The following is a 20581-nucleotide window of genomic DNA, read 5'->3' on the forward strand; positions in this document are numbered from 1 at the left end:
TATTAACTCGGCTAAAGTGAGGTAAGAACATATCTCAGTATGTAAAAACGCTGGCCTATTCCTTTAAAACAGCCACTGGGAAAAAAAGATCACTCAAAGATGCGCTAGAGCAGGGGTGAGGCGACGTCCGGCCCTGGAGAAATACTACCACATAAACAACATGATAAAAAGTGGATTTTCGCTTCACGCCCCTTTAACGTTTGGCCCCGCCCACTCGGTTTGACTATGTTGATCTCTTCTGCTGATTTGCACTTGAAAACGCGAAGCACTGAACGATTTACTTCTGTTTGTACTGACGCTTTTAAAACACTTAAATCTGCTCCCCCTGAATAAAGTCCTGCTGCACAATCTCGTTTCTAGCTCTCGCAGAACCTCCCGTAGACGTGCTGGGGATAAAAGAATCACGTTTATTTTACCCACATTGATTCAATAAACGTGGCCTTTCCTGACGCTGCGGTCGGACTCAAAAGTGAGGCTCCTTAAAGGGATGTTCCAGGATGTTTGACATAGGGCCTCATTTCCTCGTTATCCAGAGTGTTGCTGATTTATGGAGATATTTTTTTTTAATTCATGCAGTTCTTATATTTGAAGAGTTTTGTGGCGCTAGGCTAGTGCAAGGCTAGTGCACTTCTATGGTATCAGCTAGCCTGCATTAAAAACAGTGTGACCCGCTCCACAGAGCACCTGAGGCAAATCACTGATAACACCAATCCAGCTTTACTCAAATTCATAAGCTCAACAGTGTAATGCCTCATTTGAAAGCTAAGACCTACAAAACTTATCTTAATGGAGCTTTTCCCTTGCGTTTTTCCCATCGCTTTTTTTTATTGGGTTTTCATCACATTTTCATCTCTTTTTTGCTCTACACTGCAAAAAGTGGATTCTAAGCAAGTAAAAAATGTCTTACTTTAAGAAATAAGTTCTTACTTTTTAGGGAAAAAATAATAATGTTTTGTGGAGCAAAGTTTTCTTGAGAAAAAAAAATCTTGTTTTAGGAAATAAAATCTAGTCATTTCTTGTTCAGATAAATTTGCTAAAAACATGATCATTTTTCTTGTAACAAAAAAGAAAAACTGAATCTTCAGTTTTAGACAAAGAATATTTTTTCTTATTTTAAGAAAAACTCAGATCAACAACTCTTAATGTAAGAACTGCTTCTCACAGAGAGATAATACATTCCATTCTTTAAAGTGGGCGGCTCGGTGGCACAGCGGTTAGAGCCTCAGCTTCACAGCTCGAAGGTCCCGGGTTCGATTCCCACCAGGACGGGGCCTTTCTGTGTGGAGCATGTTCTCCCCGTGTCTGCCACTAAAAACATGTACAATAGGTGAATCCTCCAGCAGGTGATTCTGGCTCCACATCATGGAGACGGGTCTCCGGGCGCGGCAATACTTTCCTTAAATATTAGTATTTATTAAGAACATTTTGCTCAAATGTGTTTAATTTAGAACATTTTACTTAAATCAAGCAACATTTAAGTAAAATATCCACAATTTTTCACGTTTTCCTTAAATTATTCAATTTTCTGAGGACATTTTGCTTAATTCTAGCTGTTTATTTGCTTAAATTTAGTGTTTCTTTCTTGTTTTATGAGAAAAATATTCTACAAAAAAGAATTCAAGAAAAACATGCTGACCCCATTGACAGAATTTTTTCCTTAAAACAAAACAAAATGTCTTATTTTAAGATTTTTTTCCCTTGTTTTTTTAGTAGGGCACTTTTTGCAGTGTAGCCGGATCCTCTTCTCTTGCATTTTTCGCATGTGCCTTCCTGTTTGCGATTCCCTGGGCTTGACCTGACAGGCGCAGCAGCGTCGCCGCGTCGATTATTGAGAATGACTATTGTTAAAATTGCGATAAGATTAAAAACCCAGCCCCACGTTTCAGTCGGAGCTCAGACTGAGGCCGTGTTGAGAAGTGAACCGGCTAAAGAAAGTCATTCTTACATCTACATTTGCTTTCTTCTCCCTCAGCACAAACGACTGAGGTGAAATGATTTCCTCGTGAAGGCGGGATTAAAACATCGCCGTGATATTAGTCACTTCAAAAGACTTTCAGCCCAGCGATGAATATGGCAGGATCGGGCCTAAATAACGATCTGGTGACCGTTTGTTAACTTTTTGCCATAACCCCTGAAACGAGCACATTTTCTCTCCCAAATACTCAAAAGTACAACAGAAAAGTGACAAAAACCCAAAATAAGATTAAAAGTGATGATAAAGCCACAGAAACACAAGCTTTCAAATGAGGGGTTACACTGGCCTAATACGAGCCTCTCAGCCATGTGACTTTTGTTGTTATGGCGGCCATTTTGAATACCGAAGTAGAATTATGCCGTGCTACAAAATGGCGTCTCTACTCAGGGTATGAATGAAAGCCAGCTGATCGACGGTGGCGTTTTTATTTACTTGTTGCTCAAGAAGAAAACAGTTAAACACGGCCCCAGAGACGCACGTTTATGTGAAGAAACCAGCGAGTCAGTGTTTAAGCCGCTCGAGACGTTAGCATTTAGCTTCAACAGCTCAGCCCTGAACCACACTGGATACAACACATGAGAGGTCAGAGGTCAGAGCTGTTACTGTAGTGTTTCCTCAGTGTTCATACATGTGTTTATCGTGTTGAAGCCGTTGACAGTTGGTTGACAGTTGCTAACCGGTAGCATGCTAGCGTCTTGAGCAGCTTAAACACTGACTCAGACTGAGACTCTGTTGACATGTCAACTTTTCTGTTTCCTCTTCTATGTGTTGATTTAGTCTTCAGAGTGAAGCAGATCTTTAGTAAATCCTGCTGTAGCTCCACAGACAGAGACAGAGGGGGTATTATTCTTTTTTCAGTCCTATAGCTCCAGTCTATATCTCACTACAATGATGACAAACCTTCTGTTGGTCTGTAAATGCAGTAAATTAGAATAACTGCCTTGTATAAAATGTCTCTCTCAAAATGGCTGTTGTGAATGTCTTGAAATAGGCGTCTGTCTCTTTAACCCCTTAACTCCCACCTGAACCGAGCACATTTTCTCCAGTTTGGCTTTACCCCAATCCTAAAACTTCTGCGAAAAAGCTGCGAAAAGAGCAACAAAACTGAGACGAAAACAATGATGGAAATGTGACAAAAAAGGGACGAAAAATTGATGAAAAAGAGGCAAAAATGTCACAAAAATGTCACAAGAAATTGACAAAAAAATGACAAAAAAATGACGAAAAATTGATAAAATATGACGAAAAAATGACAAAAATTTGACAAAAAATTACGAAAATATGAAAAAAAAAATGATAAAATTTGGACAAAAAAATTGATAAAAAAAATTGAAGAAAAAAATGACCAAAAAATGACAAAAAAGTTACAAAAATGAGTTGATTACCCAAGAAAAAAAATGATGTTGACGTGAGGAAAAAGATCCTCTCGGTTCAGGCGGGAGTTAAGAGGTCACGAACCTCTGAGCCTTTAGACACGCCCCCTCCACACGCTGTCTGTGGCATCAGTGGGGAGGGGGTTCTGCTGAGGAGCAGTGGTTGGTTACTCGGCTGGTGACCAAAGCTCGGAGGCGTCTCCAGGAGGTGGGGGCGTTCCTAGGAGGACTCAGGCAAACCTATCCCTTAAATGGCCGCCATCAGCCAAAAATTCAACAAAAATGTGACAAAAATTCAACAAAAAATTGACAAAAAATCAACAAAAAATCGACAAAAAAGTGACAAAAATTCAACAAAATATTGACAAAAAAATGACAAAAATTCAACAAAAAATGGACAAAAATTCAACAACAAAAATGACAAAAATTTGACAAAAAAATGACAAAAATTCAACAAAAAATGATAAAAATTTGACCAAAAAATGACAAAAATTCTACAAAAAATGACAAAAATTCAACTAAACATCAACAAAAATGTGACAAAAACCTATCCCTAAAATGGCCGCCATCAGAGTTTTTACAGATTACTTTCATCCTGAGTAGAGATATTGTGTTGACTTGTTGTGTTCCATACAATTGACCTACTTTTGGGTGTGGGCGGGGCTACACACCGGTGTGCAATTGACAATAAATGGCGGCTGCTCATTCATAAAAAACCTGTTCGCAGGCACGCCAAACATGTTGACTGCATAATCGGGCTTCGGTATACAAAATGGCCGCCGGAACTGTGAGTAGAGGTTAAGGTCTGTGCTTCATCTTCCTCCAGCTGAGGCTCCTGTAGCTCTGAAGAGGAGAATCCCCTTGGTTTCAGTGAAGTAAACCTTCCCCGGACTCTCGGCCTTCGCTCTGTGAAACTCCTCGACTCTCCTCGTTTAACCGACCGCGAGTCCGTCCTTTTGTCTTTCTGTGTGAGACGTTTAGAAGGATCTGTGTCTTATACAAATGTAAGTGTATTTATTGTGCGAGCGCGTGTGTGTGTGTGTGCGTGTGTGTGTGTGTGTGTGTGTGTGCGTGTGTGGGCTGCGTGTGACAGATCTGTGTCCGAGCTATGCACACGCCCTCTGCTGGTCGCCCTGTAGAAACACAACACTGGAGAAACTGCTGTACATAAAAAAAACAACAACTGTAAATAACGATTCAGATCCATCTTTGTTGCCAACGATATTAAAAAAACAAAAAATCAATGGAACTAAACAATTGTGTGTTTTAATTGTACGTTACAGGTTGTTTAGAGACTGCAGGCCTGTGTGAACTATGAACAAATGTGTTAGAAAAAAGTTAAAATGGTGCTCTCTCTCATTTATGAATGAAGACCGGTTGGTGCAGGGCCTTTAACCCCTTAACTCCCGCCTGAACCGAGCACATTTTCTCCAGTTTGGCTTTACCCCAATCCAAAAGCTTCTGGAAAAAAGGTGTGGAAATAGCAACAAAACTGAGACGAAAACAATGATGGAAACGTGACAAAAAAGTGAGAAAATATTCACAAAAATATGACCAAAAAATGACAAAAAATGACAAAAGTGTGACAAAAAAATGACAAAAATTTGATAGAAAAAATTGACAAAAAAATGACGAAAAAAATGACAAATTTGATAAAAAATTGATGAAAAAATGACAAAAAATTGATTATAAAAAATGGACGAAAAAATGACAAAAAAATGACAAAAAAATTACTAAAATATGACAAAAAAATGACAAAAAATGACAAAAAAAATGACAAAAATGTGACAAAAAAATGACAAATTTGATAAATTGATGAAAAAATGGACGAAAAAAATGACTAAAATTTGATTAAAAAAATTGATGAAAAAATGACAAAAAAGTGACAAAATGTGACAAAAATATGACAAAAAATGGATGAAAAAATGACCAAAAAATGACAAAAATTTGATATAAAAAATTGACAAAAAAATGATGAAAAAATGACAAATTTGATAAAAAATTGATGAAAAAATGACAAAAAATTGATTTAAAAAAATGACAAAAAAATTACTAAAATATGACAAAAAAATTGACGAAAAAATGATAAAAAAATGACAAAAAAATTACTAAAATATGACAAAAAAATGACAAAAAATGACAAAAAAAATGACAAAAATGTGACAAAAAAATGACAAATTTGATAAATTGATGAAAAAATGGACGAAAAAAATGACTAAAATTTGATTAAAAAAATTGATGAAAAAATGACAAAAAAGTGACAAAATGTGACAAAAATATGACAAAAAATTGATGAAAAAATGACAAAAATGTGACAAAAAAAAGACGAAAAAATTACAAAAAAATGAAAAAAATATGACAAAAAAAATGACGAAAATATGACGAAAAAATTATTTAAAAAATGACAAAAATATGACAAAAAAATTGACGAAAAATGACAATATGACAAAACAAAGACAAAAATGTGGGGGAAAAAATTGCCAAAACAATTTCTAAAATTTGACAAAAAGTTACAAAAATGAGTTGAATACCCAACAAAAAAATGATGGAAAGTCTGATGACGTGAGGAAAAAGATCCTCTCGGTTCAGGCGGGAGTTAAGAGTTTCAGTGAACACAAGTCTACAATTGTATATTTAACTTTTTACAGCCACTTACACTTTCTAAAGTTGGGCGTCACAAGGTCACGCTTTTTGGAACTGTCCAAACAAAACATCTGAACAACTGAACTCAAGCTTTTTAACTGATGTCTGCTGTTCCACCTTGGAGAACCCCCATCTGTAAGAGCTTTCATCCATCTTCAGGTCATTCCCCTGGATCGAGACCAAATCACTCGGAGATCGACATGGACTCTTTGGCACAGAGTTTTGGAGTTTTAGAATTTGGGCAAGAAAATGGAAGGTTTTTATGTTACATGAAACCAGGGGGAGGCAAGTTCTCTTAAGGGAGGGGCCGATTTTCTTCATTGTAAACAGACCAAGGGCCGAAGCCGCTGATTATTCTGATTATTAGCCCAAAGTGAAGCACAACACTGGAAACATGACCATCTTAAATTAGATAAATGACTTAAAATGGCTTGAATTAAAGTTCTTCTATGTTGAATTTGAGTCGGTTTGAACTAATCCAAGATACAAACGCTGTAGCGCCGATGGAGCAAGAATAAAACCCACTTGAAATCAGACCATTAATTGTTTTTTCCCTTGAAATGACACAAAATTATCTGAATTAAGAGAATAACGACGACTAGAGGTTTTATCTAATCGAACACCAGACCAAATCTACTCAGACATTAGATTTAATCTCTTAATTCACGAAGGCACGGGTGAAGATCAGACAGGTCCTAAAGAACTCGTCACAGCTCAGGTAAGAACATATCTCAGTATGTAAAAACGGTGCCTGTTCCTTTAAGAAAATGAAAATCAATTTAAAATCAATGTAAAAGTACAAACCAAAATATTATGGAAACGGTGGGTATTAAATATTCATTAAACTATTAAATATTTAAGTGCATTCAAGCCGTTTACAGCAGTGATTCTCAACTGGTGGGTCGGGACACAAAAGTGGCCCCGCCTCCTTTTTATTATTTTTTTTCTATTTTGCTTTTGGTTTGTTCATTGTTAACATTTTGATAATAAAACAAACATAAGCACGTTCTCTTTTCTCAGCTGATAAATGGCTACTAAATTACCTGATAGCCCCGCCCCTTCACGTGTTATCTTATCTGGGGGTCACGGGGTCAAACTCTCTCCTGTGGTTCATTTATCTCCCCCAAACCCGCCTCACTCACCCCTTCACCCCGCACCCCTCAGCATGGAGCCCGGGCCCGCGTGCGTCCTGCTGCTGGCCTCCTGGCTCTCCTCCGCGCGCTCCGAGGACCCGCGCGCCCAGGAGCGGCTGTTCCTCTCCTCCCTCGGGCTGAGCTCCAGACCGCGGCCCGCTGCTCCTGCCGCTCCTGCTCCTCCTGCCGCTCCTGCCGCTCCTGCCGCTCCTCCTGCCGCAGCTGCGGACCGTCAGCCCCGTCCGCCCGCGCGCCATGTCCCCGCCGCGCTGTGGAGGATGTTCCGGGGCGCGGAGCACGCGCGGGCGCAGCAGCCGGACAGAGACCCGTGCACCGTGGCGGAGTACGGGGTGAGGGGGAACATCATCCGCTACGTGCAGGACCAAGGTGAGCGGCGTGGGGGGCCCAGGTTAAGGACTGTCTTTAACCTCTTACCACCAATGCATTCTGTCCTCTTTTGGCTGTGTAACACCTCATTTGAAAGCTAAGACCCACGAAACTGAGCTCTATCCTCGCGTTGTTGCTGTGTTGTGTCACCTTTTGTATGTTTTTTTTTTTTTTTTTTTTGCACATTATCCATTTTGTTTCAGCAACATTTTCCCAGTTCGACCATCTTTATCCAGTCGAGTGTATCAAAGAGTTCTCAGAGGTGTCTGGGTTAAGAATGAATTTAAATAAATCTGTTCTGTTGCCACTCAAAAATTGTAATGACCTTGAAATACATGGTATCCCAGTTAAGAGAACTATAACCTACCTTGGAGTAATATAAAACAGTGACCAAATATTAAGATGCAGCTTAAACTTTGACCCCATCATCAAGCAAATCACCACCAAATTTAATATGTGGCTCATGCGTGATCTTTCAATCTATGGCAGAGTCTTATTGTCCAAAGGGGAAGGTGTTTCAAGGTCAGTATATATTTCTCTGTCAATGAATATGCCTCAAATAGTATGTACAAAACTTGACAGACTGTTGTATAACTTCATCTGGAAACACAAAGCTCATTATTTAAAGAAGGATGTACACTGCTCACAAACAACTTATGGACGTCGGGCCCTCATACCCCCCTCATACCCCCCTCATACCCCCCTCATACCCCCTCATACCCCCCTCATGGAGTCGGTTTCTGACCGTTTGAGGACCAACATGCACATTTGTGGCCCTCTGGAGGTCATTGGGCTCGGGCAGTGCTTCTCCTGTTTCTCCGTGCACACATGAGCAGATAGCGGTCCTGCTGCTGGGTTGTTGACCTCGGTCGCCCCCCCCAGGTCTCCTGGTGTACTGGCCTGTCTCCTGGTGTCTCCTCCATGCTCTGGACACTGCGCTGGGAGACACAGCAAACCTTCTTGCCACAACACGAATGGACGTGTCATTTTGGATGAGCATCACTCCCTGAGCAGCTTCTGTGGGTTGTAGATGCTCCTCATGATGCCTCTAGTGGTGAGAACACTGGACAAATGCAAAAGTGTTCCAAAAATACGGTACAAAGGATGAAGGCAGGGAAATGGTCTGTGGTTCCTCTTTTGGAGTGATCTTGCTAATTGCCGCTCATTTCCACCTGTGTCTGTTTAATTTCCACAACACCAGGTGAAACTGATTCACAATAAGCGTGGCTTCCTAACTGGACAGTCTGATATCCCAGAAATGTGACTGACTTGGAGTTACATTGTGTTTTTTGAGTGTGCCCTAAGTTTTTGTGAGCAGTGTATTTTGCAACCAGAGGGGAAATGGAGGGCTGGAAGTTCTGAGCTTTGAAACTGTCAACAATGTCTTCAAAATGAAATGGATATCCCAACTAGTAAAAGGAAAAATAAATATATGGAATACAATCCCCAAATACATTTTTAATCAAATTGGAGGAATTGAATTTCTTCTAAAATGTAATTATAAACCCGAAAAACTACCCATCAAACTCTCAGACTTCCACAAGCAGGCGTTGCTCTCCTGGAGGCTGATGCACGAGCACAGCTTCTCACCAACCAGGTGCTACATCTGGAACAATCAATATATTAAACATCGCAACAAAACGCTCTTTCTCAAAACCTGGTATGATAACGGAATAATATGGACTAATCAACGCATCAATCAGCAGGGACAAGCATTTTCATACAACGAATTCATCACAATATACAAATGTCCAATTCCGCAGCGTGAATATGTTCACGTTTGTAAATCCAAACCAAAAGGAATAATGCATCTCTTAAAAAAATGATCAATTCAATAATGAAACACAGAAAATTCAGAACAAATTGTTTATAGGAGAAATTGATATCACTAAAAGAACATGTCCAAATAAATACATCAGAAACCTCATCCAGCCTGTGCAGAGACCGAGAGCAACGTCGCACTGGAGCTCAGGATTTGGGGAAGTAAACTGGAGCAGGGCGTGGCTGGTTGGTGAGAAGCTGTGCATCTATAATAAAGTCAAAGAAATCTCATATAAAATCCTACATAACATATACCCTGCTAAAAAAAAACACTTGAAAGATTCAAACTCGACATATATTATAAATGCGACTTCTGTCAAACTGAAGAAGAAACCATCATCCACCTGTTTTATCACTGCACATACAGTCACAGCCTATGGTCACATATACAACAACTGATCCAGAACAAAACTGGCCATGTGATCAGCCTCCAGGAGAATCATGTTTTATTTTGATGATTCAAATATTCCCAAAGACCTTTCCCTTCTGGTTCAGACTATCATCCACCTGGCCAAATATCATATTCATAAAACTAAGTGGGCACAAACAAAGCCAAATGGACTTTTATAAACGAACTCAATCAATATCTTAAAACAATAAAGACAGTGGCTAATCAAAAAGCCATCAAAGCCCATAACGCATTCTGCAAATACCACATAACACAGTAAATGCTGCATTTATGTCATCCTGTATCATAATGTATTGATTCAAAATCCCCCTTTATGTCTTGATCTATTCTGTATGACTCTTACTTTATTTTCTGTATTTCCCTTTTTTCTTTTTCTTTTTTTATGTTTCTTTTGTTTTTGTTCAACGTCTCCCTCCTGGCCTTAAAAATGTGAATATGCTTATATGTATACATGTACTTTGACAGCATTCTTATTTTGCAATCACATCTGTTAAATAACAAAAAATGAAGAAAAATAAATAAATAAATAAATCCAGGGGAGGGGGAAGTGACATCACCAACAGCTGCTGTTCTTCTTCTTTGAGGTTATTGGCGGACTGCAGGCAAACAAAGCACATGCCGCCCCCTACTGTATTGCGTATGCAGCAACATACGCTGTATCCGAATGTCCACACTAGAGGTCCCTATGCTAAAGTGGCTATGATAGTTAGCATTGAGACTCCTTTTCCTAACTCCTTCCTAACTGTCAGTTAGCCCAATTCGGAGGCTTCTTATCATGCCCGGATACCTCCTCCTCTGTTTGCCTCTTGTGACGCCTCCACTGGGCTGCAGCTGTGGGAGGGGGCTCTAGGTTCCTTTTCAGTGTTTAAACTCATTAAATTTATATACTGTCCCATTTAAGTGGACCAGGGCTGCACAATACAGTAAAATCACTGGTCTGAGATTCACATATTCCTCTTTCATTTGGTAACTTTAACTTTCTCACGTGAATTCATGTGTTCAGTGTGTTCTTGAGTGTTTAATGTTTTATTCTGCACAAAAGGATCATCTTCCCCTGGGCCGCTGTAAAGTCTCTCCATAGGAAGAATAACCCCCGTCGTTCCCCTCCCGTCCTGCAGGCGGACCGGTGTCGGGCTGGAGTTCTCTGGAGAAGCAGCTGTTCTTTAACGTGTCGGTGCTTCAGCCCGAGGAGCAGCTGAGTTTGGCCCGACTGGAGATCCGCTTCCACTGGCGCCCCCTGCTGTCGTCCGAGCTCCTGAGCGCCGACCGCGCCCTCAGCGTGTCCCTGTACAGGGTCCTGCGCGCCGCCCTCAAAGGTGAGGCCTGCGGGAAATCACTCAAAACGCGCTGTCGTATCGCGATATTGGGTGATGCAATATCCGTATGACACAATGGATAGTTTTCCATTGACGTCACACTCCCGCACAGTTCCATACGGCGCCATCTTGTGTGTCAAGGGTCTAATTGATTGTTACGGATCATTGATAATATGATGAAGAAATAGTGCTCACACCTGTGTCGTGTGGAGCTGATCCCGACACGACGAAGAGAAAACGTCTCAATGTCTCTAAAGTAATTCATCACTAAGTAACAGAAACATAAAAACTTTCGTACGAGAGATTTAAACTTTGGCCGCCGACCGCTCGTCCCGGGTGTCGGGTCTGACTTTACGGGGCAGCCTGAGCTTATTCCGCTCTGTGTCTGAGTCTCATGTCTTGGCTGATGTTCCCTGGTTTTGCCAGGGTCTGTCAGCTTTTATCTGACAGATAGAACAGACAGATGTGACAGCGGGGCTAGCTGCTAGCATGAAATAAAGCAAGTCTACGATGAGCTCATAGACTTGTATTTTTTCATGCTGATGCCAAACGCAAACCAGGTACAGTTAGCAGCTCGCAGAGAGATGAGACTCGGACAAATCACGGAGGAAGCACCGGACGTCCCCGTAAAGTGAGACCCGGTGAGAGCGCGAGGAGAAGGTCGGGGAGAGTGTGAGGAGAAGGCCGGGGAGGCGAGAGTGAGGCGGCTGCTCCGCTCTTGGTTCATCAGGAGGTAAACGCAGCACAGATCGGCGCTGATACACGTTATAAATACAGCCATTCCTCATTGTTTATCCGCTCACATGACGGCTGTTTGTTTGGTTCGATGGACAAGTTTAAGTGCACGGTCAGGCCTACGTGTTTTACTGTTGTGATCACCGTGCATGTGTACATCACGATGATTATGTTAGCCTCCCCATCACATGGCTCATTGTGAGTGAATATAACACATTAGCGACTACAGAACGGCCGTAGTCGACACAATTATTCATGAAATGTGCATGCGAGTCGTGCATAAACATTGTCGAACGCCACACAAAATGGCGGCGCGGCGCAGAGGATCATGGGAACGGAAACCCATCTATAGTATATCACTAAAGTCTTCATTTGACTGAGATCGACACATTTTTTTTTGCAAACTCAGCCAAAAACAAACAATGGATTGAACTTGGAATTACTATAGCATTGAAAAACAACCCGGAATAACTGAATGCAGACTCTCAATAACAATGCTGATGTGTGTAAAGATGCTTTAAAGAGGGGGTGTTCTGCTTTTTTCAGTCCCATAGCACCAGTCTATATCACACTACAATGATGACAAACCTTCTGTTGGTCTGTAAATGCAGTAAATTAGAATAACTGCCTTGTATAAAATGTCTCTCTCAAAATGGCTGTAGTGAATGTCTTGAAATAGGCCTCTGTCTCTTTAAGAACCTCTGAGCCTTTAGACACGCCCCCTCCACACGCTGTCTGTGGCATCAGTGGGGAGGGGGTTCTGCTGAGGAGCAGTGGTTGGTTACTCGGCTGGTGACCAAAGCTCGGAGGCGTCTCCAGGAGGTGGGGGCGTTCCTAGGAGGACTCAGGCAAACCTATCCCAAAAATGGCCGCCATCAGAGTTTTTACAGATTACTCAAAAATACGTGAATGTGCCAAGGCAACACTTCAGGCATGTTTTTAATGAGGGAGTGACAGAATAACATGATGGAAAGCTTGAAAAAGTCCATTTTGCATAATACCCCCTCTGTAAAAAGCCGAAATAATATGAATATATCACATTTTAATGCCAGATCTCACATCTCTAAAGGTCGGCAGGTCAGGGCTGGTGAACACAGGATTCCCTCCACTTCTACAGATTCCTCTCTCTCTGTGATTAAGGTGTGGACCGGCAGGCGAACAGGCGGCTGCTCCTGTCTCAGTCGGTGCAGCTGCAGCCCGAGTCCACAGAGGTGACCATAGACCTGACCTCAGTGGCCGAGTCCTGGAGGAAGCCGGGCAGGAACCTCGGGCTGGTTTTGGAGATGATCCCGCTCAGCGCTCACTCGGACGACCTGCTGGCATTTCACTCAGGTGTGTAAACGAGCGCTACAAGCACAGAACAGGCCCACAGAGGCCGAGAGAGACTACAGGGTTAGTGGGTTTTTGTATTTAAAGCTGCCACTCCATTTCTCAGCTACTCCGTTTTGTCAGCCCTGAATTGTTGCGTTCCCACATTGCATCGCTAAATGCGCCACCTTCAAAACTGCGAGAAACGTCTCGAAGAAGCAGACGAGCGCTACACCTCCCGCACCTCTCAGATGTCCCCCCAACACACCCCTCACCTGCACCTGCTCCATGTAAACACAAACACGTGTAGGGAGTGCAAATGTTTAAAGCAGCAGAAGCCGCAGAAAATCTCAATATTCTCAAACACATCATCACATTCTGACACTTTGTTGATTTTAAGTAAGGGTTAATGTATAGAACGCTGGTCATTATCTGGAAAATAAGCACCGACAGGGCCTGAAGGTGCTTATTTTCCCGATAATGACCAGCGTTCTATACATTATCCCGCTTATTATTCGGCCATTTTCCAACTGAACACACACAACATAAACTTTGTACACTTTTATGAAGGTCGAAAGGTTTATTTAATGACTTCCACAACAAATAGTTCCCAAAAGTTTGCGCGTTGCTCGGCAACGTTTTGCTAGGCTAGAAGCAGCAGGGCTAGCAGTTAGCCTAGCTACTTAGCTGAAGGCGCAGTTGGAGGAATCGTGGTGAATCTCTGGGTAAGTTGAAAGTCAGACTCACGATTCCCCGACTTCTCTCTCAGTGACGGGACAGATAGTGTCGCTGCTACGTACGTGCGGAGTGATATGAAAGCACCAACTCCGTTGCCATTGGCAGCGTCATTATTTTTCTCAGAGGTCCTTTATCAGAAAATAATGACCGGGAGAACGTTGGGAAATCCCATTCAAATCAACAGAGCTTCTACTATAATAAAAAAGCAATACTGTATTGATCTAAAACTGAAACTGAAACTAAATATTCTGTGTTTTTTTCACTTCCTGTTAATGTCGCTTGTGAGTAAGTGAATGATACTGGTCGACAGGTCCGTTAGTGCTTCTCCACTGTGTGTGAAGCAAATGGAAACTATCCCACGTTAAACGCTTCGGTGAAGGCGCCACACAAATAAAAGTCCTTTCTTTCCTTTCTCCCCTTCGCTGCAAAGCTGTTCCAGTAAAGAGAAATCACATCTGTTTTATTCATCAGCCTTTCAGGAGTGACTTGGAAACGGCCGGTCCCGAAGTACAGGATGGAGACGAAATATTTTGTTCACAATTCTTTTAACAAAACTGTACAAAACACTTTATTTCATCACAAAAAATGCACCTTAACTGCCAAAATGTAGGCCTTAAAAGTCATCAGAAAGCACTAAGTTGGACTCAAACTGACTGTATATCTAAATTTATTGTGAAATTCTAACATCACTCAACAATTTCACTCCACATGTTCACAGGAAATGCATATGTGTGACTGAAATGTGTTCTCAGAAGTGGCTCGTTGTGTTGATCTTGAATTGATTTGTGACCCCTGACCTCCCCCCTCCCCTCCCCAGGCTCGGTTCACTCACACCCGTCCTTCCCGCTGCCGCTGGTCGTCTCCTCGCTGGTCGTGGTGTCTCTGAACCCGGATCAGTGCCGGTCCCGTCAGAGGAGGAGCACCGTGCACCTCCCCGTCTCCCCGGCCAACGTCTGCAAGGCCCGGAGGCTCTTCATCGACTTCAAGGACGTGGGCTGGCAGGACTGGATCATCGCGCCGCAGGTCTGTGTGAGAGCGGCTGTCCTGAGGGGGGGTTTCAGGGTCAGTCATCAGAGTTACATTATGTTTTACTTACAGCTTTTAAGAGTCAGCTTTGTCTGGTGAGAGTCGGGTCATAAAGGCAGGGTTTACACAGGGCATTCTAAAGCATTAAAGGAACAGGCCACTGTTTTTCCATACTGAGATATGTTCTTACCTGAGCTGTGACGAGTTCTTTAGGACCTGTCTGATCTTCAGTCACGTAAACACAGCGCAGACGGCGTTAGCATTTAGCCTCTCCCTCTCTCCTCTATAGCTCCAAAACAGGTCAAGATAGAAGCTACCAAGCTCTTCCACGTTTTCCCTATTTAAATATGGTTACGTGAAGTGTTCCACTACAAAGTATAATTACACAAAATTAAACAATGTGGATTTTCTAAGTGGATAAAAGGGGAACTATATTGTAAGGCGTAATAATACCAGGAGTAGTTTGGCATCCGCACAGTAATCTTCACTTTACTGTGCGGATGCCAAACTACTCCTGGTATTATTACGCTTTACAATATAGTTTAGATTATTCGCCTTTTTTGTTGCGCTCTTGTCACTTTTTAATCTCATGTTTTTGTTGTTGCGTTTTTGTCACTTTTCTCCTCATCACTTTTTAATTGTGGCTTTTCCGGCACGTTTTTGTTGCTCTTTTGCCACTTTGTCAGTGGTTAGCATTCAGAGTATCACTGTCCCATGTTCAATAAATATTGGTCATGTCATGTTAAAAAGTACAGAAGTACTGTTTTACAATAGGAAATTATCTGGAAAATAAGTACCGAACCCTCTTGTTTCGCCCTGAAGGTGCTTATTTTCCCGATAATGACCAGCGTTCTACACATGATCCCGCTTATTATTCGACCATTTTCCAACTGAACACACAACATAAACTTCGTACACTTTTATGAAGGTCGAAAGGTTTATTTAATGACTTCCGCTTCAAATAGTTCCCAAAAGTTTCCAAAACGTTTGGCTAGGCTAGAAGCAGCAAGGCTAGCAGCTAGCCTAGCTACTTAGCTGAAGGTGCAGTTGGAGGAATGGTGGTGAATCTCTGGGTAAGTCAGACTCACGATTCCCCGACTTCTCTCTCAGTGACGGGACAGATAGTGTCGCTGCTACGTACGTGCGGAGTGATATGAAAACACCAACTCCGTTAACATTGGCAGCGTCATTATTTTTCTCAGACGTCCTTTATCAGAAAATAATGACCGGGAGAACGTTGGAAAATCCCATTCAAATCAACGGAGCTTCTGCTGACGTTGTGAAGAGCCGTATAATAAGGTCTGGTAAGAACATATCCCAGTATGTACGAACAGTGGCCTGTTAGCTTTAATATCGACTATCGAAAATGGCGACAAAAACGAGATGTAAATGAGTATAATTAACATAATAACAAAAACTGTGATTTTAAAAACTCATCAAAACGGTCACAAAGAATACAGTAAGAAAACTCAGTAAAACATGAGCTAAAAATTTAGATCAGTTTTGTAGGTCTTAGCTTTCAAATGAGGTGTTACTCTGGCTGTAAACTCCAGCCGAGAAGCTTTTAGATTTGGTTAAAGTCGAACTGGATAAAATGTGGTTGGTTCCGGCGGGGGTTAAGACTCTGCGCTGAGTTCTTTCTCCGCTTGTGGCCCGGGGCGGAGCGGCCACAAGTCCGTTCTGGAAGAGCACAGAAGGGCCACCAGTCCCGCCTCAACCGAGCTTTACCCAAATCTAAAAGCAAAAATGAAAAGCATCAAAATGGTGAGAAAAAGAGGATGAAAACATGAGAAAAAACACAACAAAAAATGATAGAAAAAATAATTAAAAATATGACAAAAATGTGGCGACGTGACGAAAAGTTTCCGTCACTTTTGTAGGTCTTAGCTTTCCTTTGATCTCCAGTCGAGAAGCCTTTAGATTTGGGTAAAGCCCAGTATAAAAAAACCTGAATCTAAAAGGAATTCCGTGGAGTATGGTGCACCACAAGGTTCAGTTTTGGGACCGTTATTATTTATTATTTATATGAATGATTTTGCTTCTGTTTCTACGACCGCCTTTCCCGCTCTTTTTGCTGATGATGCCGATCAAAAAAACAATAATAAAAAGCCGAACTGGGGAAAATGCACTCGTTAATGTTTAGGCGGGAGGTAAGAGACTCCCACCTGAACGGATCCCATTTTCTCCAGTTTGGCTTTACCCCAATCAAAAAGATTCTTGGGAAAAAAGCACCAAAAATGTGACAAAAATGTGACAAAAAATGACAAAAATTCAACAAAAATGTGACACAAATGAAAAAGAAAAAAAAGAAAAACATAAAGGTGACAAAACACAGCAACAACACGAGGAAAAAGGTCAGTTTTGTGGGTCTTAGCTTTCAAATGAGGTGTTACACAGCCAAAAGAGGACAGACTGCATTTGGTTTAGGCGGGAGGTAAGAGGTTAAAATATGTATTTGTGGAAGTGTCACAGTTACGCTAATTTGGGCCAGGCTGGTCCGAGTCCAGGGCTGTTTTTCAGTCCCAGTCCGGCCCCGCTTGTGGCATTAAAAAGTAGTGTTTAAGCGCTCGATGTGAGACTCTTCCTGTCTGAACCCTGTGATCACTGTTGTTTTGTGTCTGAACCCTGTGATCACTGTTGTTTTGTGTCTGAACCCTGTACTGACTGTTGTTTTGTGTCTGAACCCTGTGATCACTGTTGTTTTGTGTCTGAACCCTGTGATCACTGTTGTTTTGTGTCTGAACCCTGTGATCACTGTTGTTTTGTGTCTGAACCCTGTACTGACTGTTGTTTTGTGTCTGAACCCTGTGATCACTGTTGTTTTGTGTCTGAACCCTGTGATCACTGTTGTTTTGTGTCTGAACCCTGTACTCACTGTTGTTTTGTGTCTGAACCCTGTGATCACTGTTGTTTTGTGTCTGAACCCTGTGATCACTGTTGTTTTGTGTCTGAACCCTGTGATCACTGTTGTTTTGTGTCTGAACCCTGTGATCACTGTTGTTTTGTGTCTGAACCCTGTGATCACTGTTGTTTTGTGTCTGAACCCTGTGATCACTGTTGTTTTGTGACTGAACCCTGTACTGGATTTTTGTCTTTTTTCTGCTGGATTTTTGTCTTTTTTTTTGCTGGATTTTTGTCACTTTTTTGCTGGATTTTTGTCTTTTTTCTGCTGGATTTTTGTCTTTTTTCTGCTGGATTTTTGTCTTTTTTTTTGCTGGATTTTTGTCACTTTTTTGCTGGATTTTTGTCACTTTTTCTGCTGGATTTTTGTCACTTTTTTGCTGGATTTTTGTCTTTTTTCTGCTGGATTTTTGTCTTTTTTCTGCTGGATTTTTTTTTTTTTTTGCTGGATTTTTGTCACTTTTTTACTGGATTTTTGTCACTTTTTCTGCTGGATTTTTGTCTTTTTTGCTGGATTTTTGTCACTTTTTTGCTGGATTTTTGTCACTTTTTTGCTGGATTTTTGTCTTTTTTCTGCTGGATTTTTGTCTTTTTTCTGCTGGATTTTTGTCTTTTTTCTGCTGGATTTTTGTCTTTTTTTTGTTTTGTGTCTGAACCCTGTGATCACTGTTGTTTTGTGTCTGAACCCTGTGATCACTGTTGTTTTGTGTCTGAACCCTGTGATCACTGTTGTTTTGTGTCTGAACCCTGTAATGACTTTTGTTTTGTGTCTGAACCCTGTGATCACTGTTGTTTTGTGTCTGAACCCTGTGATCACTGTTGTTTTGTGTCTGAACCCTGTGATCGCTGTTGTTTTGTGTCTGAACCCTGTGATCACTGTTGTTTTGTGTCTGAACCCTGTGATCACTGTTGTTTTGTGACTGAACCCTGTGATCACTGTTGTTTTGTGTCTGAACCCTGTGATCGCTGTTGTTTTGCGTCTGAACCCTGTACTCACTGTTGTTTTGTGTGAACCCTGTACTGACTGTTGTTTTGTGTCTGAACCCTGTAATGACTGTTGTTTTGTGTGAACCCTGTACTGACTGTTGTTTTGTGTCTGAACCCTGTAATGACTGTTGTTTTGTGTCTGAACCCTGTACTGACTGTTGTTTTGTGTCTGAACCCTGTGATCACTGTTGTTTTGTGTCTGAACCCTGTGATCACTGTTGTTTTGTGTCTGAACCCTGTGATCACTGTTGTTTTGTGTCTGAACCCTGTGATCACTGTTGTTTTGTGTCTGAACCCTGTGATCACTGTTGTTTTGTGTCTGAACCCTGTGATCACTGTTGTTTTGTGTCTGAACCCTGTACTCACTGTTGTTTTGTGTCTGAACCCTGTGATCACTGTTGTTTTGTGTCTGAACCCTGTGATCACTGTTGTTTTGTGTCTGAACCCTGTGATCACTGTTGTTTTGTGTCTGAACCCTGTGATCACTGTTGTTTTGTGTCTGAACCCTGTACTGGATTTTTGTCTTTTTTCTGCTGGATTTTTGTCTTTTTTTTTGCTGGATTTTTGTCACTTTTTTGCTGGATTTTTGTCACTTTTTTCTGCTGGATTTTTGTCACTTTTTTGCTGGATTTTTGTCACTTTTTTAAATGGATTTTTGTCTTTTTTCTGCTGGATTTTTGTCTTTTTTTTTTGCTGGATTTTTGTCACTTTTTTGTTGGATTTTTATCATTTTTTTAAATGGATTTTTGTCACTTTTTGGTTGGATTTTTGTCTTTTTTCTGCTGGATTTTTTTCTTTTTTCTGCATGATTTTTGTCACTTTTTTGCTGGATTTTTGTCTTTTTTCTGCTGGATTTTTGTCTTTTTTCTGCTGGATTTTTGTCTTTTTTTCTGCTGGATTTTTGTCTTTTTTCTGCTGGATTTTTGTCTTTTTTCTGCTGGATTTTTGTCTTTTTTCTGCTGGATTTTTGTCTTTTTTCTGCTGGATTTTTGTCTTTTTTCTGCTGGATTTTTGTCTTTTTTCTGCTGGATTTTTGTCTTTTTTTTGTTTTGTGTCTGAACCCTGTGATCACTGTTGTTTTGTGTCTGAACCCTGTACTGACTGTTGTTTTGTGACTGAACCCTGTGATCACTGTTGTTTTGTGACTGAACCCTGTGATCACTGTTGTTTTGGGTCTGAACCCTGTGATCACTGTTGTTTTGTGACTGAACCCTGTGATCACTGTTGTTTTGTGACTCCTCAGGGCTACATGGCGAACTACTGCCTCGGCGACTGCCCGTTCCCCCTGAGCGAGACCCTGAACGGGACGAACCACGCCATCCTGCAGACGCTGGTGCACTCGCTGGACCCCCAGGGCACCCCCCAGCCCTGCTGCGTCCCCATCCGCCTGTCGCCCGTGTCCATGCTCTACTACGACAACAACGACAACGTGGTGCTGCGGCACTACCAGGACATGGTGGTGGACGAGTGCGGCTGCAGATGAGACGCTTTTACACATTTTACATGTTTTATATGATGATGATGAATAAAAGTGATTCAAGATGTTTGTTCAGGGAGAGTTTATTCCTTGGGGTGGACGGAAACGAAGATTTACTTTAACCCCTGTGGGCGATTTCACGGGAAATATTAAAACTCAAAATTAAAACTCCGTAAGATCAATTTAAACACAGTTAAACGGTTAAGTTTTAAGTATTAAAGTATCAAAAAGGTCTCGCCAGCGCGTTCGTTGATCCCAAGGTCCGAGGAGAAACCACCAGAATTCAGTAGCTTTAGTCAAAGAAGATTTATTCCCTATAACAAGTACAATTTCTAAACACAGGTTATCTCAA

The 20581-nt window shown here is 41.5% G+C and overlaps 1 protein-coding gene across 1 annotated transcript; it reads left to right on the forward strand.

Annotated features, from left to right (window-relative positions):
- Positions 1 to 7156: 7156 nt before the first annotated feature.
- On the forward strand, positions 7157 to 20235 carry gdf3 (growth differentiation factor 3; the record flags this gene model as incomplete). Its single annotated transcript, XM_079563678.1, has 5 exons — positions 7157 to 7511; positions 10860 to 11057; positions 12933 to 13124; positions 14656 to 14861; positions 19996 to 20235. The coding sequence occupies 5 exons, from the start codon at positions 7157 to 7159 to the stop codon at positions 20233 to 20235; spliced, it is 1191 nt and encodes a 396-aa protein (XP_079419804.1).
- Positions 20236 to 20581: the final 346 nt, after the last annotated feature.

This window comes from Gobius niger (genome assembly GCF_951799975.1).
Source record: "Gobius niger genome assembly, chromosome: 9".
Taxonomy (NCBI): domain Eukaryota; kingdom Metazoa; phylum Chordata; class Actinopteri; order Gobiiformes; family Gobiidae; genus Gobius; species Gobius niger.